Source organism: Mus musculus, chromosome 13, assembly GCF_000001635.26.
Source record: "Mus musculus strain C57BL/6J chromosome 13, GRCm38.p6 C57BL/6J".
NCBI classification, from domain to species: domain Eukaryota; kingdom Metazoa; phylum Chordata; class Mammalia; order Rodentia; family Muridae; genus Mus; species Mus musculus.
In genome coordinates this window covers 14,410,243-14,437,786 of record NC_000079.6, presented here as the reverse complement: position 1 = coordinate 14,437,786, position 27,544 = coordinate 14,410,243, and the positions used below count along the sequence as shown (strand labels likewise).

The 27,544-nt window shown below is 38.5% G+C and overlaps 1 protein-coding gene across 12 annotated transcripts in view; it reads left to right on the top strand.

Moving 5' to 3' along the window:
* Hecw1 (HECT, C2 and WW domain containing E3 ubiquitin protein ligase 1) overlaps positions 1-27,544 on the top strand; it is a 296,852-nt gene that overhangs the window by 85,503 nt on the left and 183,805 nt on the right. For 6 of the 12 annotated variants that reach the window (NM_001081348.3, XM_006516811.2, XM_017315650.2 and 3 more), the window contains exon 2: positions 3,296-3,353. The exons of the other annotated variants lie outside the window; for them this stretch is intronic. In NM_001081348.3, coding sequence (NP_001074817.3) covers positions 3,327-3,353 — 27 coding nt within the window. In that variant the 5' untranslated portion in view covers positions 3,296-3,326. The remainder of the gene's footprint in view (positions 1-3,295; positions 3,354-27,544) is intronic. 12 annotated transcript variants of the gene reach the window in all.

Genomic DNA, 27,544 nt, shown 5'->3' with positions numbered 1-27,544 from the left:
GTATGTATGTTTCTAGGGCTGACCATTTGGTATTGGCCAACTACTTGCTGTGTGTTTCCCCAGGGAAGACTATTTCTCCCGTTTCCTGCATTTCTTAGTTGCCTGTCCTTCTTTTTGTATGGTGAAGGCCTCATTGGCTTTCCCCCACCATTCACTTTGGTATGTTTGTAAGTATTATTCTTCCTCAGCTCATATTTTGGTAGTCATGTTGAAGAGACTTTTTGCATGGATCTTCTGACATTACTAGGAGACAAAAATCTCAGAGCAAACTCCCTGATCTCTGTACCCACTTCCACAATGTTCCCTGAGATCGAAGTGTGAGAGTGTAGATTCATTAAAACTGAGGCCCTCATTCCTGTACTTTGATTGGTTGTGGCTTTCTGTAGTAGTCCATGCCTCTTGCAAAGAGATGTTTCCTTTATGAGGGGTAAAGATTACACTTACCTGTGGATATAAAGATAAATTGTTGCTAGGGATTGTGTGGGTATGGTAAAGTAGTGGTTGTTGGTTCAGCTCCAATATCCATGACTTCCTAGCACTGAGTAGTTAGCTAGGTTTCCAGTATGAGGTATTTTTTCCCTCTAGTTGAGTAGGTCTTAATTACAATTAGAAAGTTGGTAGTTACCACCAAGATATGCATGCTACCACTGAACTCTTAGGGTTATTGTGTCATGCTCATAATTAATATAATCCATAAGCATCATACCTGAGTTAGACTGTTAGTCGCCTTTCTTCTATGGCAGCGTCCATGATACCTTCTGGTAACATGAAAACTAGTATTCAGAGAGGAGTCATTCAGGTCCTATCACTTTAAACATCTAAGGTCTCTTTAAAAATTCAGTCTCCTAACTGTATTATTATAGATTAATTTTTAAAAGCTGCATACTTATTCCAAATGGTGCATTAAAGCAATAAGATCAAAGCAAAACCCAAATTCAGAGGTGTAAATGCTACATCTAGGATTCATTGTATAGTTTCCTGGCTCCAAAGGGCTTGTACAACCCCAGTTCAGCTCTACCATCTGCAGCACACATAGCTCTCCTTATAGGGTTAGGCCAGCTCTACTTGAGGCCTTCCAACTGCCTTTGGCAGATATCTCACTAGCCTGGATGTCCAATACCCTTGCTTTCCATTACAACTAATGCTGCATCTTTACTAATGGCCTTCCCTTTCCTCTTCACAGAAATGTTGACCTTACCACACCTTGCCAGGCTCCAGCTGATCCTCATGACCTCCTCAATACCTTTAAAATCAGTATCACCTGGGCAATTCTTTCATACTATTTACTGCTCTGCTGCTAGCTCAAAATGTAGCCTTGGCCTCCTAAGTCCATAACTTCTGTACACTAACACTGAGGAATAATTTTCCTATTTTCCCAATGAAGCACAAAAAATTTCACTTTAATGATGTTGATCTCTTATTAATTGAAGCTGATTCTTTTATCACAGCTGATCATAGATTCTGCACCAATATATAATATAATGTTCCACCCAGTCCAGTTATAAGGTTCTTTACCTTCCTCTGAAACCTCACATGCCAGGCCTCCATTGTTTGCTTTTCTTTCAGAATTCTTATAGTCTAAGCTCCCACTACCACAGTCCATCTCTGCCCCCTCTCTCTCTACTGGTACGCAAATGCTTTCCCAGATTAAAATTCCAAATATTTCCACAATCTTCTGACAAAATACACTAACTGGTCAGGTCTGTCATAGCAATGCCCCACTCTTGGTACCAATTTCTATTATGTTTTATCTTCTTTTGCTGTGATAAACAACCTGACCAAAAGCGAATAAGGAGAAAAATGGGTTTATTTCACTTTACAGGTAATAGTCTGTCTTAGTTCTATTATTGTAAAGAGAAGCCCTGACCAAGGCAACTCTTAGAAAGCATTAATTGGGTGCCTGCTTACAGTTTCAAAGGGTTACTCCATGATCACCATAGATGGTCAAGCATTGCAGACAAGCATGGTGTTAGAGCAGAAGCTGAGAGTTTTATTCTCTGATTCACAGGCAGCAGGCAGTTAGAGTGAATGATACTGGTCCTGGCATCTACTACTTGAAACTTCAAAGATCTCCCCCACGGGGACAACTCCTTCAACACTGCCACACCTACTAATCCTTCCCAAACACCTCCATTCTCTGATGACTGACCATTCAAATATAAGAGCCTACAGGGGCCATTCTCATTCGAACAACCACTCTGTCATGTAAGGAAGTTATGATAGGAACTCAAGCAGGAACTTGAAACAGAAAACATAGAGCATATTCCTTGCTGCTTCATTCATAAGCACAGGTTAACTAGCTTTCTTACATAGCCTTGGACCACCTGTCTAGGGTATGACGTGGCCCACAGTGGGCTACATAACTTAGTAGTTGTTCCAATTTGCTTATGTTGCTCTGATAAACTATTCCAACCCACAGCAACTTAGGGAAGGAATGGGTTTATTCCAGTTACAGGTCATAGTCCATCATTAAGAGCCGTCAGGGCAGGAACTCAAGTAGGACTTGCAGGCTTGCTCACAGGCTCCTGCAGAACTAGCATCCTTTTTTCAGTCCAGGATCCATGCCCAGGAAATGGTACCACCCATGATAAGCTGGGATCTTCCTTATAAGTTAATAATCATGTCAATCACCCACAGAATCCCCTACAGGCATCAGTCTAATCTGATCAGTTTCTTGATTGAAGATTTCTTCTCAGATGACTCAAGGTGTTAAATTAACAATTAAAACTAACTAGGACACTGGACTTTTGTAGCAATAGGATTCTACTGGAAAATCCCTGTAAACAATACTTCCTATAAACAGTGCTTTCTATTTAATCTTTTCTATCTGAGTAGATACCTAAATAAGTAAAGGCATTGTGATGAAGTCCATGATATATTTAGCAGTTTAATCCTATGTTCAATTCTTTTGTGATAAGGAATACTTATGAGTAGCACATCTCAGAGGGTTCTTTTATGTATTTTTATTAAAAGAATAGGTAGAAAAAAACTTTCCACCTCTTGTAAAGCCCCAACAAGACCAACTCTTTATTGGAAAGAGAAAACAAAATTTATGATTTTTTTAGTTCTTAAAGTTAAGTGTTAAAATTAAAAATCAAATTATTTATGGCATGACATATTATTTGTAACATTTTACCTATTTAGTAAAAACAATTACAATTGCTCTGTGGCTGTTTTCCCTTCTGGTCTAAGCAAAGGATGTGGGTGGGAATGGGGCATGTTCCTCTGTGCGGGTAACATCACTGGGTTTTTTTTGGGATACAAGCTAAGTTAACCTCGTTGGACTCTTCCCCAGGAATTGATGCGCATACACGTGGTGGTTCATTATGCTGCTGCACCTGTGTAGTGTGAAGGTCAGTGTGCTTTTCTGATTATAAGAAACCATCCATGTCATTCCATTATAATCCCTTCCACTCATAATGGAATGTGCCTGAGCCCAGGAATTATTGACATTGCCCAGCCCAGAATTTCCTCAAGTGCAGTCTCAATATTTGAGATCCATCACTCACCCTGCCATGCCCTGCATCTCCCAAGAACCCCACTGTGATCCTTTTTGAAATGATGTTATTTGCATGTCAAGTCCTTCTTGTGTGATATGTATGTACCATCGTTACAAGTAAATTTTTATGTGGAATCAATTGTTCTGTGGTGGTCCTTCGAAAGTTATATTCAAGAGCTTCTCTAGGCCTTAGATAATTATGAAACAGTCAACATGGGTACTTTCTATGTGTCTTGGGGTAAGAACAATGCAATTTCTTCACTCGGAGTCAGGGACTCTGGGAGAATATGGGGCAATTAGAATGGCCCTCTTGCTCTCCTTTTTTAGGAGTCTTCGTGGAAGATGCTTTCAACTGACTTCTCTCAGAATCCCTGTCAAATCCCCCCCCACCTCCTTTTTCCACATCATTGTTACTAAACTCCCTTCCCAGAGAGAGACTAACCAATATTTGTCTCTTCTCCTAAGGCCCCAATGACAAACTCAAGTATGATTTTGCAAAACTTAACTCTGAGGAACCAATGAATTTGTAAGGCTTCCTTACAGAACTTAGGTGAGGAGTTATTTACAGGAGGGTGGGCACTTCCCCCATCCCAACAGGGTGCACCTGAAAAGCCTTATGCAGCACAGATGAGAGCCTCCCCTTATCGGCCTAGATGGAACCTGACTCCTCTAATCTTTATGGCCTCTATAGACTCTGGCCCTCTCCTAGGTCACTTGAGTTGCCAAATAAGGGACAGCTGGATATTCAGGTGGGACTTTTGTGGCCCACTCTGCCCATTTCTGCTGAGGTTTAAACCATCAATAAGAATGGCTGGAATGATCTCTTACAAGTCAGAGAGGTACAGCCGAATTCCCCCAAGATAGTGGTTGCTTGGCTCAGAGGGTTGTCACTCTAGATAGCCATTTACTTGTAGAACTCACCCTAGTTTTCAGGAACTGCAGCTCACACTTTCTAGGCACTACTGTGTCATAATTTGCACGTTTTCCCTGTGAGCTTATTTCCTACAAGGCAAATGAGATGATTGTTCCTGTTTCATATGAGAAGGAGCTGAGCTTCTCAGGCTGGAATGGATGCTGCAAAGTCTCAGTTGGTGAGTGAAAAGCAGAGCTTCAAGTATGTCCCACATGTCTGAGCAGGAATCCCTAACTACTGGGTCCTTGAATTGCTTTGGGAATAGTTCCACACTCAGGCACTAAGTGAAACTTCATTTAATAAACATATAAATTCCTACATTGCATAGTGCTGTGGAAATTTATTAAGCACAGCATTTGAATATTTAGCTAGTTCTTGAATTAACTGTGAAAGAATAAGAAAGCTCCTTGATGTTCACTGTGTGTTGGTTTGTGATGCTAGGAGGAATACGAGGCACACAGATAGCTTTCTTCTGCCATAAGAACATTGCTGTTATCTCATACACAGGGCTGCCTTCTTCATTAGAAAGCTATGACTAACACATTTATAGAATGAACATATTATGTATTAGGTTTAGGAAGCTCTGAATTTGCATTTAACTCTGTACTACTAAACATCCAGGGTCAGGCTTAGCATAGTAACTCTAAGTACCCATCTCCTTTCTTATTGAGAATATTCATTATCCCTGCTCCTTCACTTAGCATTCCTCCCCCAGAACTCCTTCCTTTAGGAAGAGATTAACTTTGACTAAATCTCCGCCATTACACAACACACCAATATTTTTAGTCTACTCCCCCCCCCACACACACACCCCAAGCTATGCACTTCTTTGGCTGCAAAAAGCTACAAAGAGAATCCTTTAAAAGCACCAAATGGCATCTTTGACATGTTTCCCCTGTTAGACGGTATTCAAATTGGTTCCCACCATCTTAGTTTTGGTATCATTAGGTATGTGGTGGTGTGGAGAGGGCTGCTCCCAGGATTAGGATGCTTGGCTAAGCTTAACCTGTGGAGGCTACTTTAAAACTTCTATTGTGAAGTAAAAAGAACCTGAGTTAGTTTAACAATTTCAATTTATGTGACCACTTATTTATAAGGCAACTAGGTACCAAATAAAAAATAGAAAAACATCACCACATATAGACAATGCATGTATACATATAGCCATATATAAAATTGATGTGGAAACCAAAGATTTTGTAGTTTTAATTTATATTGTTCTGCTAAGGCCAAAGTCCAGAATAGCTGGTGTCATCTGCCTATGTGCTATCCTCTTTGTCCCCCAGAGGCTAAGAGGGCTTATTGCCCAGTCATCTCTGGTGTCCTAGTGCATTCTGGTCCTGATGAAGACTGAGGCCTCATTTTTTTTTAGTTAGACTCTTGATATGATTATTCCTTTTGCAGATTAAACAATCCTTAAACCATAATTTGTACTTCTAAAGACATGACACTTCATAGAAACAAAACAGAAAACTTTGATCTAAAGTCATAGAGCCTAAACTAATAACTGACAGGTTCAAATAGACACTTAGAAGCAAAAACATTGATATATGAAGTTTCTTATATAGCCTTTAAGGTAAGGTCTCCCCCACCTTTTTTCCACTTTTTTTTCCCAAAGGAAGAGTATATATTTATAAGGCATGTATCTGATATATAAGAAATTCCCCGAAATAAGATAAAAGAGGCTTATTTTTTTTAATTAGGTATTTTCTTCATTTACATTTCCAATGCTATCCCAAAAGTCCCCCATACCCCCCTCCCCTACCCACCCACTTCCACTTGTTGGCCCTGGCCTTCCCCTGTACTGGGGCATATAAAGTTTGCATGTCCAATGGGCCACTCTTTCCACTGATGGCCGACTAGGCCATCTTCTGATACATATGAGCTCTGGGGGGTACTGGTTAGTTCATATTGTAGTTCCACCTATAGGGATGCAGATCCCTTTAGCTCCTTGGGTATTTTCTCTAGCTCCTCCATTGGGGGTCCTGTGATCCATCCAATAGCTGACTGTGAGCATCCACTTCTGTGTTTGCTAGGCCCAAGAATAGCCTTACAAGAGACAGCTATATCAGGGTCCTTTCAGAAAATCTTGCTAGTGTATGCAATGGTGTCAGCATTTGAAGGCTGATTATGGGATGGATCCCTGGGTATGGCAGTCTCTAGATGGACTCCAGAAAATCAAATAACCCCATTAAAAAATGGGGCTCAGAGCTAAACAAATTCTTACCTGAGGAATACCAAATGGCTGAGAAGCACCTGAAAAAATGTTCAGCATCCTTAATCATCAGGGAAATGCAAATCAAAACAACCCTGAGATTCCACCTCACACCAGTCAGAATGGCTAAGATCAAAAATTCAGGTGACAGCAGATGCTGGCGAGGATGTGGAGAAAGAGGAACACTCCTCCATTGTTGGTGGGATTGTGAGCTTGTACAACCACTCTGGAAAGCAGTCTGGCGGTTCCTCAAAAACTTGGACATAGTACTACCAGAGGGTCCTGCAATACCTCTCCTGGGCATATATCCAGAAGATGTTCCAACCGGTAAGAAGGACATATCCTCCACTATGTTCATAGCAGTTTTATTTATAATAGCCAGAAGCTGGCAAGAACCCACATGCCCCTCAACAGAGGAATGGATACAGAAAATGTGGTACATTTACACAATGGAGTACTACTCAGCTATTAAAAATAATGAATTTATGAAATTCCTAGGCAAATGGATGGACCTGCAGGGCATCATCCTGAGTGAGGTAACCCAATCACAAAAGAGCTCACATGATATGTACTCACTGATAAGTGGATTTTTTTTTCTCTTTTTGGTGATAAAAAGTAAAAGGTGACCTCCTGAGATAACCTCCATTTTCTAATGGACTCACTTAGCCTATTAAGAAATAGGGCAGAGTTTTCTTCCTTTCCTTGAGTAACCTCTTTGTTCTTATTGTATTGTTAACCATACAGTATTTTATTCATGTGGAGAGACGCTCTTCCATCACTTCACAGCTATGGTCCCCTGATGAGATATTGTAATCACTAGAAATGTGTTCCTTATGTAGGACAGTCAGTATACTTCACAAATGGTTAATGGGATTTTGACCAACTAATCCATTTGTGTGTCTCCTAAATTTCCTCCTAGATCCTGGTTTTCTTTATGGATACAGAGTATGACCAAGTATAGTTCTTTCTATTCTTTGGCCAAATCTCCCATTAGCCGGCAAGATTATTTCAAAATAAAATATTAACCTTTTCCCCCTTTAGAATAAAACTCCAATTCTGCATGAATTCTCCAGTACTGCAGCATGAAGTACAAGTGGTAGAGATAAGAAACTGGGGCCTCTGGAATCATTCCTCTTAGTCAGTGAAAAGTTCTCAAAACTACCTGATATCATATATCCCCAATTCCGTGATGCTCAGGCATCTCTACTGAACTGAGCGTAAATACACAAGAGGGTTAGAGCACTGCTTTGAGACCCCAGTCCTCTGGGCTTATTTATCCTGGGTTTGAATTGATCACTTTCATTGTCTCTCCAAAGACCAAGCCTGTAATATTCTGATACAAATCCTTACTATAGGCATTTCTGAAGTCATTTGACCTTGGTAGATAGAATAATGTCTCTTTCTCGTAAGACACTTAAAAGGTCCCATGTAGTTAGGTTTGCCAGAGAAGCAGCCTGCCTTCACAAACATTCTGGTCTTTTTCTGGATTGCTATACACATTAAAAGGGCAAATGGGCAGGATTTTGATTTTCCTTGTTTGTTTCTTCCTCATGTCTAGGGGAGAAAAAATATCTATAGCAGGGTTTTGACTTTCTTGTTTGTTTTTTCCTCATCTTTAGGGGAGAAAAATATGTATACCACTAGGACCAATACTATCTCTCCATGCCTGAGTCTACAGTCCTTATAGGTCTCAGGGAAAATGGAAGGAGAAAGCAAAGAAAGAAAGTGGCTGCTGAGAAGGGTACATCTCCTAGGAATACGGGAAAGCAAAGCATTCTAGGCTAACGAAATATTAGTCCTTCCAAGGGAGCTGCTGTGGAATGTGGGTGGTACGTGACTTTCAAGTATGCAATACATAAGTGAATGTGAGTGTGTGTGTGTGTGTGTGTGTGTGTGTGTGTGTGTGTGTGTGTGTTGTTAGTTGGTTTGTCTCTCTGCCTGTTATCTACCTAACTTAAGCTTATGACCAGAGTATTTCACCATGGGAGTTTTCAAGTAGTGGGTACCAAAATGTCTCTTAAATACTCACTGTGTTCATCATGGGAGTTTTCAAGTAGTGGGTACCATAATGTCTCTTACTCAGTGTGTGCATAAGCTCCTGTTGGGCATACTCAGCATGGCATAAGTGGGTGCCATGTCTCTTACTCAGTGTGTGCATAAGCTCCTGTTAGGCATACTCAGCATGGCATAAGTGGGTGCCATGTCTCTTACTCAGTGTGTGCATAGCTCCTGTTGGGCATACTCAGGATGCGCAGAACAGTTAAGAGGTTAGGAAGGTTTCTCGCAGCGAGTTCATTATCTGATACTGGTGAATGTTGAGGGTCAGTGACTCCCATTAAGATTTGCAAGTTCTTATTTCCTTCACCTATGACTTTTCAGGAAAAACAAAGGACGATAATTATTTTCTTTTTAGAAACTATTTTAGAAGAAAACCCTTATTAAAACTCTATACAAACTGTATACTTGTAATTTAACAATATTTTGTCTTACAACTCAACAGATGATGTTTTATATAAATAAACTGTACTTTTAGTAAACTATTTTTTCCTTTTTTTAAAATTAGGTATTTTCTTCATTTACATTTCCAATGCTATCCCAAAAGTCCCCCATGCCCTCCCCCCCCCACCACTCCCCTACCCACCCTCTCCCACTTCTTGGCCCTGGCGTTCCCCTGTACTGGGGAATATAAAGTTTGCAAGACCAATGGGCCTCTCTTTCCAATGATGGCCAACTAAGCCATCTTCTGCTACATATGCAGCTAGAGACACGAGCTCCGGGGGGTAGTGGTTAGTTCATATTGTTGTTCCACCTATAGGGTTGCAGATCCCTTCAGCTCCTTGGGTACTTTCTCTAGCTCCTCCATTGGGGGCCCTGTGATCCATCCAATAGCTGACCGTGAGCATCCAGCTCTGTGTTTGCTAGGCCCCGGCATTAGTAAACTATTTTTAGATGCTTACTATCACTCTAAATTACATGTTTGAAAGATCATGTATCTTCTAATGGTATGTAATATTTAATCCATTTTACTATTTCATGAGACATGTTTAATTAACCCAGATATGTAATCTAATAGATTTCAAGAAGTTAAGAATACACAAGTTTGTAAGAAAAGGCAGTATCAATTTATCATGCCTTTAAACAGATCTGAACTATGTATTTCTGACATAATAAAACAAGATCATATGTTTTTATTTTAAACCTTAAAAAAAATCAGTCTTGCTTGCAATCTCATTTGTAAATCAGCAGCAAGAGCTTTCTAGTCTCATTTTCCAGAATTAATACTTTAAAGGGGCTAGTTAGTAGAATTTCTCCCTAGAAGGCAACTAATTATATTTCCCACTCCCAGAGACATTACAGTAGGGAATTCTTAAACCCCACCACCATCTGTCTGTCTGTCTGTCTGTTTGTCTCTCTATCTTTTCAGGACTGGGGACCTAACCCAAGACCATGCATGTTAGGTTAGTTCTCTACCACTGAGCTAAATTCCCAGCTTCTGAATCTTTGTTTCATTAACATAACAAAAGCATCACCCCCAACAACTATTCTCTTGTTAACTGGTACTATAAAGTGGTCCAAGATAAATTCAAATAGCTTTTACTCCTAAAATGTTGAAATAAAAATCGACCCAAAAATCTAAAGATGAATTCCAAACAAGGCTATTCAGAAAGGCAAGCAGCACTCACTTTTGTTATGCAAAGTCTAGAATTAATTCTCATGCTATCAAGTAACCTTAGCATGACAAGCCTGTCAAAAAATGCCTCCTTTACAATTGGCACCAAGAGCAGAAACAAGCTAAAGTCCAGACTATAGCACTTTAACAACATCTCTCAAATCGTTAGATTGAATTGATACAGGTGTGGATCTGAGTCTCAGGAGATCTAATGAAATTTTCAGGCTTTTATGACTCAAGGTTAAGAACTGGACCAGGGCCACATGATTAGAAATAATAACAGAGACAGTTATTACAAAAAAGAAAGAATTTGTGAGATGAGAGTGGAAAAAGACCAGGGGAAAAAATGGCCCATGAGAGTCATTACCCTATATAATAGGTAATTTGCATAACACTCAATGGCTCACATTTGTATATCACCACTTTTGTTGGTTGGTTGGTTTTTGTTGTTTTCAGGCACATTCTATTGTATTTAGTTCAGGTGGGGAAGGGAACCTGGTCTTCCTCTCCCAGCTGGTTTATTTCACATGTTAATCCTGACACTGCAGTCTCCAGTCCCTTTCTCCTGCCGGAACTGGCCCCATAGATGTAAGCCCTAAAATCCTTCTGGAGAGAAGTCTGATAGGCAATCCATCTTTAGTAACTGTGTTGAAGTTGATAAAGGGTGTGGATTTTGCCTAAGAAGTACAACAAGACTCTCCTTGTTTTAATGATTAGAGGAGGCATCAGAGTTCTTGTATTAGGAATCAAATGTACCCTAAAGGACTTTAGTTTCAAATTGTCACATATCTTAGAGGACACATATTTTTACAATGATGTCAACCAGTAATCCCAGAAAGGATGAGAACCAGGAAAGCCATGGCCATGCTAGGTCCAGAAGAACCATATTTGGGTTGTTGTTTGTTTAAGAGTTGTATGGCCGGTGACTACTTGTAAATTCAGCTTCATGGAACCTGACATTCTCTTTTGTCTTCCATGGACACACACAGACACACAGTAGAAACACAAACATATGTGAACTTATTTGTCTGGTTTCCCAGCAGTGTGGAAGACATGAGGATGTTTAGGGAAACCCAATTCAACTTCTCTGCTCTTCTTTTTCTTTTATGTGGATCCAGAACTGAGAGTCCATAATCTTTGAGTCCTAGCATTAGATAGGTAAAACTGGTTTCCATATTCCTTCAGAGCTGTTTGAAATTGGTTTAGGTTTATTGTGTAGTGAGGTCATTTGATTAGTCTCAGAATCTAATACCAGATCAAGTATGGGAAAGAAAGTTACTTTGTAGTAACTCACTAGGGCCAAACCACAGATTAGATTTTGGAGTGGTTCAAATTCTCATGATAATGGTGGATGACAACTTTGACCATTTTTTCTGAGGTTTCTTGTCTAAATTTTACTAATATGTTTTTAATAGTTCAGTCAGCTCTTTTGATTTTTCTCTGCAGAATCTAAGCAGACTATATCCTGGGACTCTAGATATCTTCAGAGTCACCTCTGATATGAATGATGGCCCATTGCCACGTTGTAATAAGGAGAAAAAAATTGGGCTCATTTCTTTTAGAAAGTCAATGCCGTATCAGCAGCCTTTTCAGCCCCACTGGAAATGTCTACAAACATCAGATGTGAAGCCTGCATAATGTGAAATATAATTGTATAAGTTGGGTATCTCTAAAAGAATAGAACTCATAGAATGTATGTTTGTTTCTTCGAGTGGCTTGCAGACTTAATTCTCTACACTTGATTTAAGATCTTCCTTGAAAAGAGTATTGATCTCCTTTCCTGCCCCACTCTATTTCACCATGAACTCAACTTTTCTGGATCAGAGGATATGAACAGTGTTGTCCAGTTTTCCTATCAGGGAGCCAGATGAGTTGGTTCTTGGCTGGCTAGGACATCACAAGTAGAACCATAGTCCTAGATGAATCTTTAGTGGCTGTTTGCTGACAAGTGATAGGTGCAACTCTCTACCACTTTCCCTATACCTTGTATCACCTAGGGAACCTTGGCTCCTTTCTCACTTCTAGATAATTCTACCACCAGTATTTTCCCAACAGGAAGCAGCATTCTCAGCACAAACTGTTTTGTTTTGTTTTTCCTGACTTGCTTACAGTTTGTCCTAGTATCTATTTAAGATTATCATTCTGATACAGCACTCATAAAGGAACAGAACCAGAGCTACTAGCAAAAGTCAAGGCCATAGCCCTTCAATAGTTTCATACCATGCTCTCTTTGAAGCTGTTCTTGTTGAGATATAAAAATGTATCATTTTCTTTCTAAGTAAGTGTTTTTACAAAAAGCCTGGACTGTACTATAAATATACATATATTTTTTCACTTAAAATAAACTGTACTTCTGTCTAAAACCAGAGCAATGTAGAAGAGACTTGTGTGGATAACTCAAGGGTTGATTTCTAACTAGGCTGTGCACATGGCGTGATTATTTTTTCAAGGCAGTCATTTGGCATAAAACGTGTATGTTATCTAACTGCTTCATGTAAGCACTATAGAGTGAGTAATCTTGCTCAGGCAGGGGAATTACATCTCCATAGGATATTGCAGATGCCTCTTTTCCTGTCCTGTTGAGTTTAAGCTCATTTTTCTCTTTGTCAGCAAGAACTAAATGTTTTCTTGTATGTTTTGCTTGTGTATTTGTTTTCCTCTAGTATCCATATGCAATGTGCATAATTATTAGAGAATTGAGCATCACTAATACTCTACAGCATGTCAGTGCATCAGAGGGTCATTGATGAGTTAACCTGTGCAGCTGTGCTTCCTCGGTGTAGTTTCTTGTACACACTGCTTCAGACAATAAGCAACTGTTTTCACAATCATAATTTTATATATACCATGAATCAATATGTATATATTTTCCATTTTCTCATGATGATTTCTTTAAAAAAATCCAGATATGCAAAGTAAAAGATTTAGGAGTATTCTATTCTTAGAATGTCCAGAGGGTGACTGTCCTGAACAGTCATGAGCTACTAAGAATAAGATGTCATACCCTGGAATCAGGATCCTGTGTCCCAGCTTAGATTAGTTGGACTGAGGTATGAACTCATCATTTATTATTCACCCAGGAACTTCTTATTTGCTGTTTCCTTTGTACCACACATGGTCAAGGAATGTACTGAGGATACAACTCTAAGCAAACAGGTCTCTGCCTTAGTAGGCATTTCATTCTACTGAGGGAAGGGTGTTAGAACATTTTAGATTAATCAGTATACAACATTTTGTAAAGACTGGAAGTGATAAAGAGGAAGGCAAAGCAGACCCATGGTCCCTCTGATACTGCATAAAATTATAGCCTAGAGGTCCCTCTGATACTGCACAAAGCTATAGCTTAGAGTTCACCAAGTCTGTGGTCATCTCACCAGGGTAATTTTACTTGGTTGCTAGTAAGATTCTATTTAATAGATAATTTTCTTTTTAAAAAGAACAGTTTTTAGTAAAATTAAAAATCTTGGTTTCTTTTAGAAAGAAAGAAGGAAAGAAAGAGAGAGAGAGAGAGAGAGAGAGAGAGAGAGAGAGAGAGAACTCTTACAACCATTGTTGATCATGATTGGCAGGAGCTGAGCCAGGAGGACCTGGTGAGATTAAAGGGTATTGTACCCAGAGGCTCATGGATTTGAACACCTGGTCTTCAGTCAGTAGTGCAGTTTGTGGAGGCAGTTCAGCCTTGCTGGAGGAAGTACATCACTGAGGGTGAGCTTTGAGAGTTCATAGTCTCACCCTCCCTCCAGTTCTCTTTCTCCTCTGTGTTCGTGGTTTAAAATGTGGTCTTTCAGTTTCTTGCTCTAGTTGCCATGTGTCACCACCATGATGTACTCTTATCCCTCAGGCACCATAAACCAAAATAAATTCCTTTTCTATAAATCTTGGTCATGGTATTTTTTTAAAACAGTAACAGAAAATTAACTGTTACAGAGGATCTGTTCCCACTGATCTCACCTCCCTGCTGGCCTAGAAGGTGACCTTTGCCTATTTTGATGCTATTTCTACAATAATCAATTTCCTCCATTTGGATGGTGTAGGTATCTTCCTTATTATAAGGTCCTCATGTTTTTTATTTCTCTTTTGGATTTATCTTTCAATCATGTTTTAGAGACCGACTCTCCTTGAGTGTTACAAGGAGCTGTAAGATACCAAGTTAACACAACCACAAGCTAAGTTTTCTTTGTGAAAAAAATGAGCCCTATTTCTCTAAGTAATGTTGCTTTTACAACCCTTAATGGGACAGGAAACTCTGTGTGGATTTATAAAATTTTTATTTATTCCTATTCAGCACCATTGCAGATCTAAATATAAACTATGTTCCTGGAGATAGTTTCATTATGCTCCTACCTCATTAAAATTCCAGCCTATTCTCTGGTTATTTCATCTTTTCAGGTTCAATTTTATCCACAAAATTATTCTTAAGTCTCCTTTTCTCAAATGTAATTAGCTAAGTAATATTATTATCTTCCAATTACCATTTACTTCATGTCTACATGGCTTTGCAGGATCCAGGGTCATTACTTCACCAGAAAGGATGTGATCATAGCAACCACCAACTCACTGTCATTTAAGCTAGACTCTGCTTCATAGGATACATTCTTTGGCAACGTAGGCTCACATTACAAGTGTACCAGCATCCAGCATTTCACCCTCCTGTCTCAGCTAGTTCCAACAATGTTGCCCTAGTGTTAACTCACTTGATCTAATATCTGAGTATTTCCACCGGCACATTGCTACCATCTAGGCATTTTGATAAACCTTCTAAGCAATGCTTAATTCTAGTTTTACTTGATCACCTTTCCCTATCTCACACTCCCAATGCTGTGTTTGTTTGTTTGTTTGTTGGTTTTCCCATGTAAGGATGAGTCTCTTTACAGCTGCTCTTGTACTATATTTTCCTACATTCGAGACCTAACACCTTTTGCATCATATGAGAGCTAAGAAAGGATTGAGAACATTGATTTCTGAGTGTAAACCAGCAGTCCTAAATTACTAACTACACTTTAATAAGAATTTCAGGAAACTAGTGTGGATATGTGAGTTGGAAAGTCACCTGCTTATAATCAGTGTAAGTCTATTTACTGGCTTTCCCTGTGTTCAGACAGCTTCTCCTGTATAAAACTTTTTTCAGTAATCTATATGTGTTTTCTGACTATTGGTTATGAGTTCCCAAAGTCAGACACTTACACATTATTTTATAATCTTTTATCATTGATAGTGAGACCATTTGGCTATATTTTCCCATGCCATTAGTACTATAGTATTAGTGGAAACAATTCAGTAATCATAAACTTCTAAATAAATGGTCATTAGTGGAAAAGTCAATCCACACTACAGTTTAACAATGTGGAAAAAACTATGTCAACAAAGGTGATTGTTATTTAATTGTATAGACTTGAATTTCTAGTAAGACAAATATTGTTAAGAACTGCCTTATAAATCCAATAACTCATTTGGGAAAGAATCTGCTTCTACTAATCTTTTCTTGGGAAAGTTATTTAGGCCTGTCAGTTATAATCCTACCTACACAACAAAATTCCCTAGAGTTCGGAAGTACACTTTTAGCTACTGGAATTTACTTATAAAGATGGTATGTCACTAGCTTTGTGTCAAGACATCTACATTTAAAAAATAATCTGAAGAGCCCCATTGGTGTCCTTTTCATAAATGAGGATGGTAACCATATCTATTACTTTCTTTGTTGCTGACAGAAGCTATTTAAGGAGAAAGTATTAATTATGGATCACAGTTTCAGTCTACCATGGCAGGGACATAATGACTGAGGCTCCTTATGGTGGGTCAAGAAACAAAGAGCCATAGATTAAAAAGTGTCTATTTTAAGGTTCCCCGCTCCTCAGTGAGGTACATCAGCAAAATAGTCTCTGCAAATCAAATGTTCCACAAACTTGACCCAGTGAACCTATATAAGATATTTTACTTATATCATAACAATAAAAGAGCAATGTTTTCATGTTCTTCATTAAAGAGAAGTATTGAAAAAATATTATGTGTATATCCAAATATAAAGGTAATCTAAATGAAGTTGAAAACTAGGGGGGAAGACAGAGTCCCAGCTAACTATATTTGACACGACCGTTGTCAATGTGACATAATCAGTGGTGGTGGTGACAATGCAGAAGATTCACATTACCCATCAGCTGTATAGGCTCAAAGAAAATTGCATTAGCCAGGGTTCTCTAAAGAAAAAAACTGCTGATAGAATGGGCATACATACATACATAAACATGTATACATATGTACATACATAAACATACATATACACATACATACACACACACACACACACACACACACACACACAGGATTTTGTATACTAAGTTACAGCCTCTAGTCCATTCAACAATGGCTGTATCTTAGTGGAAAGGCCAGAAATCCAATAGTTGTTCCCACTTTGAGGCCACTTTGACCAACAACTCAATTAGATGTGACCAAATTCTAGTACTGGAAGCTTGATTTGGTGACAGGAGATGGTAAGTTGGACCTCTGTCTCCCCCATTATTCATTTTGATACCCTTCATATATGCATATATTTTAGAAAGTTCCTACTTTACTAAGTTTTCATACTACCCCTCAAATGCCCTTTAATTTTAGCTGTCTTTCCCTATATTCCTTCCCACAACAAACTTTCACCTCAACCTCCCCTCTGAATCCTCCATTTCAGGCACCTTACCATGCATAATTATTTATTCTATTTCCTTTTCCAATAGAGATCTATATGTTCCATCTAGTTTCTTAATCTATACTTATCCTTGGAGTTATAAAGTTGGTTATCATTGACTTAGCAACTAATATCTATATATAAGATATATATACATATACATATATACATATATATATATATATATATATATTTGTCTTTCTGTATCTAAGATACTTCACTTAGAATGATTTTTCCTACTTCCACCTATTTGCCTACAAATTACATGATGTCATTTTTTTGACAGCCGAGTAGCATTCTCTTCTATAAATGTACCACATTTTTTTATCCACTCGTTTGTTAAGAAATATCTAGGTTACTTCTTATTTCTGCCTATTGTGAATAGAACAGCCATAAACATGGTTGAGCAAGTGTCCCATAGCCCCTAAAGAAAGAGAAGCAGTCATTGAAAGTCTCCAAACTAAAAAAAGCCCAGGACCAGATGGGTTTAGTGCAAATGTCTGTCAGACCTTTAAAAAATACCTAATACCAACACTCTTCAAACTATTCCACAAAACAGAAACAGAAGGAAGACTACCCAATTCATTCTATGAAACCACAATTATACTTGTACCTAAACCACACAAAGATCCAACAAAGAAAGAGAACTTCAGAGCAATTTCCCTTATAAATATCAATGGAAAAATAATCAATAAAATTCTCAAAAACTGAATCCAAGGACACATCAAAACAATCATCCATCATAATCAAGTAGGCTTCATCCCAGGGATACAGGAATGGTTCAATATATGGAAATCCATCAATGTAATCCACTATATAAATAAACTCAAAGAAAAAAATCCACATGATCATCTCATTAGATGCTGAGAAAGTATTTGACAAAATTCAACACCTCTTCATGGTAAAAGTTTTGGAAAGATCAGGAACTCAAGGCCCATACCTAAACATAATAAAAGCAATATACAGCAAATCTGTAGCCAACATCAAACTAAATGAAGAGAAACCTAAAGCAATCCCATTAAATCAAGGGATAGACAAGGCTGCCCACTCTTTCCCTACCTATTCAATATAGTACTTGAAGTCCTAGCCAGAGCAATTAGGCAACAAAAGGAGGTCAAAGAGATAAAAATTGGAAAGGAAGAAGTCAAATTATCACTATTTGTAAATGATATGATAGTATACTTAAGTGACTCCAAAAATTTCACCCAAGAACCCCTACAGCTGATAAACAACTTCAGTAAAGTTGGTGGATATAAAATTAACTCAAACAAATCAGTAGCCTTCCTCTACTCAAAGGATAGATAAGCTGAGAAAAAATATATGGGAATGACACCCTTCACAATAGTCACAAATAATATAAAATACCTTGGTGTGGCTTTAACTAAGCAAGTGAAAGATCTGTATGACAAGAACTTCAACTCTCTGAAGAAAGAAATCAAAGAAAATCTCAAAGGATGGAAAGATGTCCCATGCTCATGTATTGGCCCAATTAATATAGTAAAACTAGCTATCTTGCCGAAAGCAATCTACAGATTCAATGCAATCCCCATCAAAATTCCAACTCAATTCTTCATAGACTTAGAAAGAGCACTTCTGCAATTCATTTGGAATAACAAAAAACCCAGGATAGTGAAAACTATTCTCAACAATAAAAGAATTTCTGGAGGAATCACCATCCCTGGCCTCAAGCTGTATTACAAAGTAATAGTGATTAAAAACCTGTATGGTATTGTTATAGAAACAGGCAGGTAGATCGATGAAATAGAATTGGAGACCCAGAAATGAACCCATGCACCTCCGGTCACTTGATCTTTGAGAAAGGAGCTAAAACAATCCAGAGGAAAAAAGAAAGCATTTTCAACAAATGGTGCTGGTTCAACTGGCGGTCAGCATATAGAAGAATGCAAATTGATCCATTCTTATCTCCCTATACAAAGCTCAAGTCCAAGTGGATCAAGGATATCCGCATAAAACCAGGTACACCGAAACTAACAGAAGAGAAAGTGGGGAAGAGCCTCAAACACATGAGCACAGAAGAAAAATTCCTGAACAAGATCCTAAGATCAACAATTGATAAATGGGACCTCGGAAAACTGCAAAGCTTCTGTAAGGCAAAGGACGTTATCAATAGGACAAAATAGCAACCAACAGACTAGGAAAAGATCTTTACCAACCCTACATCTGATAGAGGGCTAATATCTAATATATACAAAGAACTCAAGAAGTTAGACTCCAGAGAATCAAATAACCCTATTAAAAATGGGGTACAGAGCTAACCAAAGAATTCTCAACTGAGGAATATCGAATGGCCAATAAGCACATAAAGAAATGTCTGACATCCTTAGTCATCAGGGTAATGCAAATCAAAACAACCCTGAGATTCCACCTCACACCAGTCAGAATGACTAAGCTCAAAAACTCATGTGACAACAGATGTTGGTAAGGATGTGAAGAAAGAGGAACACTCCTCCATTGCTGGTGGGATTGCAAGCTGGTAAAACCACTCTGGAAATCAGTCTGAAGATTCCTCAAAAAATTGGACATAGTACTACCTGAAAACCCAGCAATGCTACTCCTGGACATATACCCAACAGAAGGTCTAACATATAACAAGGACATATGCTGCACTATGTTCATAGCAGCCTTCTTTATAATAGCCAGAAGCTGGAAAGAATCCAGATGTCATTCAACAGAGGGATGGATACAGAAAATGTGGTACATCTACACAATGGAATACTACTCCGTTATTAAAAACAATCACTTCATGAAATTTTTAGGCAAATGGATGGAACTAGAAAATATTCTGAGTGAGGTAACCCAGTCACAAAAGAACATGCATCATATGCACTCACTGATAAGTGGATATTAGCCCAGACCTTGGAATACCCAAGATACAATTCACAGACCACATGAAACTCAAGCAGAAAGAACAAAGTGTGCATCCTTCAGTCCTTCTTAGAAGGGGGAACAAAATACTCACAGAAGGAAAAACGGAGCCAAAGTCTGAAGCAGAGACTGAAGGAAAGGGCATCCAGAGACTGTCCCGTCTTGGGATCCATCCCATATACAGTCATCAAACATAGACACTATTGTGGATGCAAGAAGTGCTTGCTGACAGGAGCCTGATATAGCTGTCTCTTGAGAGGTCCTGCCAGAGCCTCACAAATAATCACTGCCAACTATTGGACTGATCACTGGATCCCCAGAGGAGGAGTTAAAGAAAAAACTGAAGGAGCTGAAGGAGTTTGCAACCCCATAGGAAGAACTACAATATTAACTAACCAGACTGACCTCCCCAGAGCTCCCAGGTACTAAACCACCAACCAAAGAATAAACATGGAGGGACCCACGGCTACAGCCACATATGTAGCAGAAGATGACCTTGTCAGGCATCAATGGGAGGAGGCACTTGGTCCTGTGAAGGCTCAATCCCCAGTGCCCCCAGGGTGGGGAAGTGGGTGTGTGGGTAGGGGAACACCCTCATAGAAGCAAGGGGAGGGGGGGATGGATAGAGGTTTTCTGGAGGGGAAACTGAGAATGGGGATAACATTTGAAATTTAAATAAAGAAAATATCCAGTCAAAAAACTTCAAAGACAAAATCCGTGGGATCATCTCGTTAGATGCAGAAAAGTCCTTTGGAAAAAATCCAACACTCTTTCATGATAAAAGTCATGGCGAGACTGAGAATACAAGAGACATCCTAAACATAATAAAGACAGTTCACAGCAAGTCCATAGCCAATATCAACTTAAATGGAGAGAAACTCAAAGCAATTCTACTACAATCAGGAACAAAAGAAGGTTGACCACTCTCTACATACCTATTTAATATAGTACTTAGAATGTTACCTATAACAATGAAACAACAGAGGGAGATCAAAAGAACAAAAATCAGAAAGGAGGAAGTCCAAGTATCTTTATTTGCATATGATATAATATTATACATAAATGATCTTAAAATATTCACTAGGAAGTTTCTACAGCTGATAAACACTTTCAGCAAAGTAGCTAGATTCAAAATTAACTCACAAAATCAGTAATCTTTCTATATATAAATGACAAATGGGTGGAGACAAAATTAGGTAAATTTTACCTTTTACAATAATCTTAAATAATATAAAACATCTTAGGGAACTCTAACCAAGCAAGTGAAAGACTTGTATAAACTAAAACTTCAAGTCAATGAAGAAAGAAATTGAAAATATAAGAACATGGAAAAATCTCCCATGTTCATAGATCAGTAGGATTAACCTAGTAAAAATGACAATCCTACCAAAAGCAATTTACAGATTCAGTTAAATCACCATCAAAATCCCAACACAATTCTACAGAGCTCTTTAAAGGACAATTCCCAACTTCAAGTGGAAATACAAAATATCCATGATAGTGCAAACAAATCAGAATAATAAAAGAACTGCTAGAGGCCTCACCATTCTCAATCTCAAACTGTACTACAAAACCCTGGTACTAAAACCCACATGATGTTAGCATAAAAACAGACACATTGATCAATGGGATTGAAGAATTAGACATAAGTCTAGACACCTATGAACACTTGATGTTTTTGATATAAAGGTCAGAAAAACATATTGGGAAAAAGACATCAATGATTGTCAAACTGAATAGATGAAAGTAGAAGAATGCAAATAGATCCATACTTATTACCTTGCACAAAACTGAACTTCAAATACATCTAAGACATTAGCATAAAACCAGACACATTGAATTTAATAGAAGAGCAATTTGGGACTAAGACTTGAGTTCATTGGCATTAGAGATGACTTCTGTACAGAATACCATTAACATAGGCACTAAGATCAAAAATTAGTAAATGGAACCTCATAAAACTAAGAAAGTTCTGTAAGGCAAAGGGCACTGCCATTCATACAAAGTGGCAGTCAACAAAACGGGAAAAGATTTTCATCAACTCTCTATTTTCATCCAATAGAGGCCTATTATCCAAAATATATTTTAAAATATTCAAAAACTAAATATCAAGTAAACAAATAACCCAATTTAAAAGTCGGGTACAGATCTAAACAGAATTCTCAATAGAGGAAACTCAAATGGCTGAGAAACCACTTCAAGAAATATTCAACATCCTTAGCCACCAGAAAAATGCTAATCAAAACTACTTTGAGATTTCATCTTACAACTGGCTAAGATCAATAATAGTTTATTCTGGGAAGGATTTGGAGCAAGGAGAATACTCTTCCATTTATGATGGGAGTGTACACTTATACAGTCACTGTGGAAATCAGTATAATGGCTTCTCTAAAAGATGGGACTCTACCTCAACATGCAGTTATAGGCCTCTTGGGCATATACCCAAAGGACACTTCATCCTACCACAAGCACACTTGCTCAACCATGCTCCCTTCTTCTCTATTCACAATAACCTTTTTTAAACTGTGAGGTTTAGATTGTGTATGAATATGTTTAGAAGCCCATGCACATAAATTGTCAAAAAAGCTTATTTTTATTGTGACTAACACTAGCACTAAAATAGGTATGGTTCTATTCTTTCTGTAATTTTGTTTAAAGTCTTTCAGTGCTTTTCATAGGATTATTGCCCGGTGGCATGATTCTGTTTTCCTAGCCCTTCTTTAAAAATACTGGAAGTGTATGGGAGCATTCTCATTAGTAAGTCGTGGCAAAGAGTTTAACCAAAATCACCATAAGGCACTTGTGTGAAACATGAGTCTTCAAGAATCATATTCACAAGTAACTCAACAATTTTTCCTCCCACTATTTCTTTCATTTGGAAAGAGGGATGGGACTGCATTTCTACTGAAGCATGATATGTGAAAGTGTGTGGAGCCAGGAATTCCTTAGCAACTCTATAATGGAATAGCAATTTTTCCTGCATCACTTCTGCAATGGTCCTTCCCAGAGATATAACCTCGCCCTGCTATTTTTTTTTTTTCTTAGAAAAACAGTGATCCAATAGTTCTGTGTAATCTTGTTGCTACTGAGGTCACTTAACATTCCTAAACTTCTGGGTATCTAAAAGAAAGCATGCTTGATTAACTTTCCGCAGCAGTTACCATCCTGGTGGCTCCTCCCTATTCTATTTTCTATTGTTCATAAAGCAGTAATTTGTCTTTCCTCACCACACTACACACACTGTCTTCTCTACACACTCATTACTCATTTCTTGCTATTTCTTTATTCAAGTATAAAATTGTACTATTCTGAGTTTTAAAAATTAATCACAACATTCTAGTCAGTAACTAAACTAACGCTAAAAATAACTCAGACTTCTAAATTATTTAGGAGTGTGGTATCTAAGCACTGTGTCTGCTGACTGCAATCCAGTGACTCAGTCTGTGTATCTTGATCTGTGTTTGGAATTCTGCTTGTATGCAAATTTTTTGAAATAAAAATAATTGGAGAGTCAAGTACCATCATTATATTATTTTATTTGATAACTTTACTCATCACTGTATAATAGGAGATTATTTTTAACAAATACATATTATTTGTCAAATGTTGCTTATTCACAGATATTGACTGAATGGATAATCAAGTCTAGACAACATGATGAGCGCATGAGATGGAATGATGAGCCAATTAGCCCCTGTGTCTCTGTCTCCTAACAAAAGAGGGAACTGGCTTAAGTTATAACCATTATGGTTATAACAGGAACTCTTCACTATGAGGACATGCTGGGAGGGGTGTGTTTACCTGAAATGGCGTTCAGGAAGTTTGACAGATGATTTTTTTTATTATTATTATTTTAGGGCACTGAAATGTGGCTTGTAGCCAGTCAAGTAGAAGAGAGGGTTCATTTTCCTTATTGGAAAAGTGATACTTCCAAGTGACCCTTAAATATCCATACAAAGAGGTATGGATAATTAAAAAACCAATGTTTGTCATCTCTAAAAATATCTTTTTAATCTTTGCAGTGTCTTCCTTATTACTGTATGCATTAGGTCCTATAAATAGCTATTTTTGGCTCATTGATTCTCCTCTATGAGATCTATTGGTTAATTGCTGTTTGAGTTGTACCACACTCTAGATCCTGAGTCATTGCTTCTAAATTATATATATTTTTAATGTCTTTATATAAATAAATAAAGGCTGCTATTTTCTTAGTCATATATTGTAGTGAATGTGAATAGTTATTATGCACGCCATAAACACTGTTTAGTACATGAGGTCTTGCTGAACAGTATGAAATCAGTATGAGAAGGATCTGGCTTGAGCTACATAAATATATACCAATAAAAGATGAACCCCTAGTAATTTCCCCTGGCACATAGCATAGTGAAATACTAGAATAATTACTAAATTATACATTAGCCTAGAGTATAGCAGGAGAGTGATAATTAAAATCTACTACACTAAAGACAATATTGCCTAGAATTTAACAAAAATTGTTTTGTCCCTTCTGAGCTAGCCTTTTCCTTCTCTTCGCCAAGCCCATCTAGACAGTTGATACATTGAAATCATTATTTGTCTCTATGTCAAGTAAAAATGCTTAATTTCAGTGACTAACAATTGAAAGAAAAATAAAGAAATAAGAGGAATATCCATGCTTTCCCCTTTCAGAATCACTAACCCATTATATAATTATTGCTGAACATTCCTTCATCTTTTCCAACACGCACAAAATGAAGCTCAACTGTTCTGTGTATGAGGGACTATGGTACCCCTCTCTGAAAAGGTAGTAGAGACTTCTTACAAATTAAGTGTATGCATTAGTATTCCAAGTTGAGATATTAGAATGTTTATAGAAGTGATTTAAGGCCAAGTCACTTAAAGAAGTAGGAGAAAAAAAAAGTGAGCTGGCTTCTTTTAAGGATCTCTTTGAGTGCTTAACCTGTCTGCATATAATTTATTTTATTATCTGAAAATAAACATAATGACTTCTCTCTTTCCTATTTATATATCTCCTTTATTTGTATTACTGCTCTAGCAAAAAGTTCAAGTTCTGTGTTGGACAGGAGTGCAAAGAGTAGACACCACTGTTTTGTTCCTGAGTTTAATGGAAAGAGTTTGAGGTCTTCTCTATTTTGAATGAATATGGCTATTGTTGCCTTAACTATTATGATATGTATTATCTTTATTACTATTACCTTCTGAACTTTTATCATAAATAGATGTTAAATTTGGCAAAAGTCTTTTCTGAATCCAATGAAATGTCATGTGCTTTCTGTCATATATTCTATTTATATTACAGATAATATTTATTGATTCATATATATTGAGCCATCTCTGCAATCTTTGGGATGAATCTCACTTGATCATGATGGATAATCTTTCTGATGTTGTTATAAATTTAGTTTGCCAGCATTTTATTGTAACCATTGGTATTTACATACATCAAAGAGATTGGCCAATAATTATCCTTTTTGTTGGATCTTTGTCTGGTTTTGGTATTAGTGTAATACTGACTATAATTTTTTGGAAGTGGTCCTTTTCTATGGCATAAAATAATTTGAAGGTTTGGTAGAGTTCTCTGCTGTGTTCACCTTGTTCTGCTATATTTCTAGTTGGGAGATTTGTTTTTTAATTATTGCTTTATCTCATTAGTTGTTGTGGGTCTATTTAATTATCAGCTCTATTTTGGTTTCATTTTTATAGGTCATACATATTTTAAAATTCCCATTTCTTTTGGATTTTCCAGTTTCTTGGATGTATTACTTTTCCATGGTTGTGATACAATACCATGGCCACAGCAATTTATTGACAGAGAGATTTACTCAGGGCCTAGAATTCCAGAAGAGTAGCATCCATAATGGCTGGGACAGGGTGGCAGTAGGTGGCAGGCATAGCTATTGGACCAAGTCAGGATCTCACATCTCAAACTACAAGCAGAAAGTAGAGAACACTGGGGACGGAAGGAGTCTTTGAACTCTCAGAGTCTGCCTCCTGTGACATCTACTTCCTCCAGAAAGGCTACTCCTTCTAAGCTTATGTGTGGTATATCAGGAGAAAATGGCAGTGGGCTACTGAGAAGAATGTGTGTTCTTTAGTGTTTGAATGGAATATTCAATAGTTATTTCACAAATCTGTTTAGGGTTGTAGGCCTGCATCTGCTCTGCCACAAGACTCGGCCACTTGGGGAGGCTGGGGAGTTTGGCTATGCTTACCCCACACCACCAACCACACCACCACCAGGAGGGTGCTGGGCTTTAGGGAAGCCCCAGGCATGGGGGTGGGGGTGGGGAGCAGGGAGAGGCGGGGGGGGGGGGGGGGGCGGGAGGGGAAGCACAGTCTTAGGTGTTGAAAAGCCAGTGCTCGTTTGGTGGTCCCCTGGGCCTGCAACAAGGACAGGGCTGTGAGGTTCTCAGACTCTTGGCCATCCAAGCTTGGGACTGGGGTGGGGGGTTTGGAGGGTGGGGGTGTGGGGGATGGGGAGCGGGTGGGGAGAGCTCTGGCTTGTCCCAGCAGAGAGATTGGTCTTAGCTTGGCTGCAGCAGGCTTATTGGCAGTTGTGGCTGGGAGTGCAGAGATGCCTTGTAAGGGAGATTAGGCTGTGGCTCTGTAGGTGAAGGCCTTCATGGCTCCTCACAGTGGATCTTGATGAAAAGAGACAGTCTGTGGTTCCAAACAGGTTTTTTATTGTTGTTGTTTTTTGTTTTGTTTTGTTTTGTTTTGTTGTTTTGTTGTCATGGCAGAAAGTGGATGTGTAAAACATAACCCCCCCTTCTCAGGGTGGGCCTGAGTTTAAATACCTTTTGCAGGGAGGAATGTCTGGGAAGGGAAGCTTATTGGCTAAGCCCCCTGAGCCTCTAGGTACCTCATTAGCATGGAGAACTCTGTTTTGGGCCTACATGACTGTGGCCATGTCTCTTTTATGTGAGAAGCCTAGCACATGCTCCGAGTCAGGAGTCTGGCAGGGAGCTGGAAGTCACCTAAGTGTCAGCAGTTTGCCCACTGAGTCTCAAGGTCTCAACCTGCTCTACCTTACCAAACTTCTGGGCATGGTTTTATGTCCCAAAAGTCTGTTTGCCTTAAGATAGCTGTCTTGGTTACTTTTTTATTGCTGTGAAGAGACACTATGAGCGAGGCAAACTAAAAGAAAACATTTCATTCGGAGCTTGCTTACAGTTTTGGAGGGTGAGCCCGTGAACATCATAGCAGGGAGCACTGCTGCAGGCAGGCAGGTTTGGGGCTAAAGCGGTAGCTGAGAGCTCACATCAGATCCACAAGCAAGCTGCACAAAGAGAGACTGGGCCTGGTGTGGACGTTTAAAACTTCAAAGCCCAACCTGAGTGATACGCCTTCTTCATTAAGGCCACACTTGTAATCTTATCCAACACACTTCCACCAGCTAGATACCAAGCTTTCAAATATATAAGCCTTTGGGGCAATCTTCATTCAAACTGCCACGGTCCACTCCCTTGCACCCATAGGCTTGTAGCCATATCATAAAACAAAATGCATTTAATCCAACTTCAAAAGTCTCCATAGTCTTTCATGGTCTTAACACCAGTTCAAAATCAGTTCTCAAACTCAGGGTAATCTCTTAACTATAAACCCCTATAAAACTTAATAGCAAATCACATAATTCCAACATACGATGACACAGAATATGCATTATGATTCCAAAAGGGGGGAAA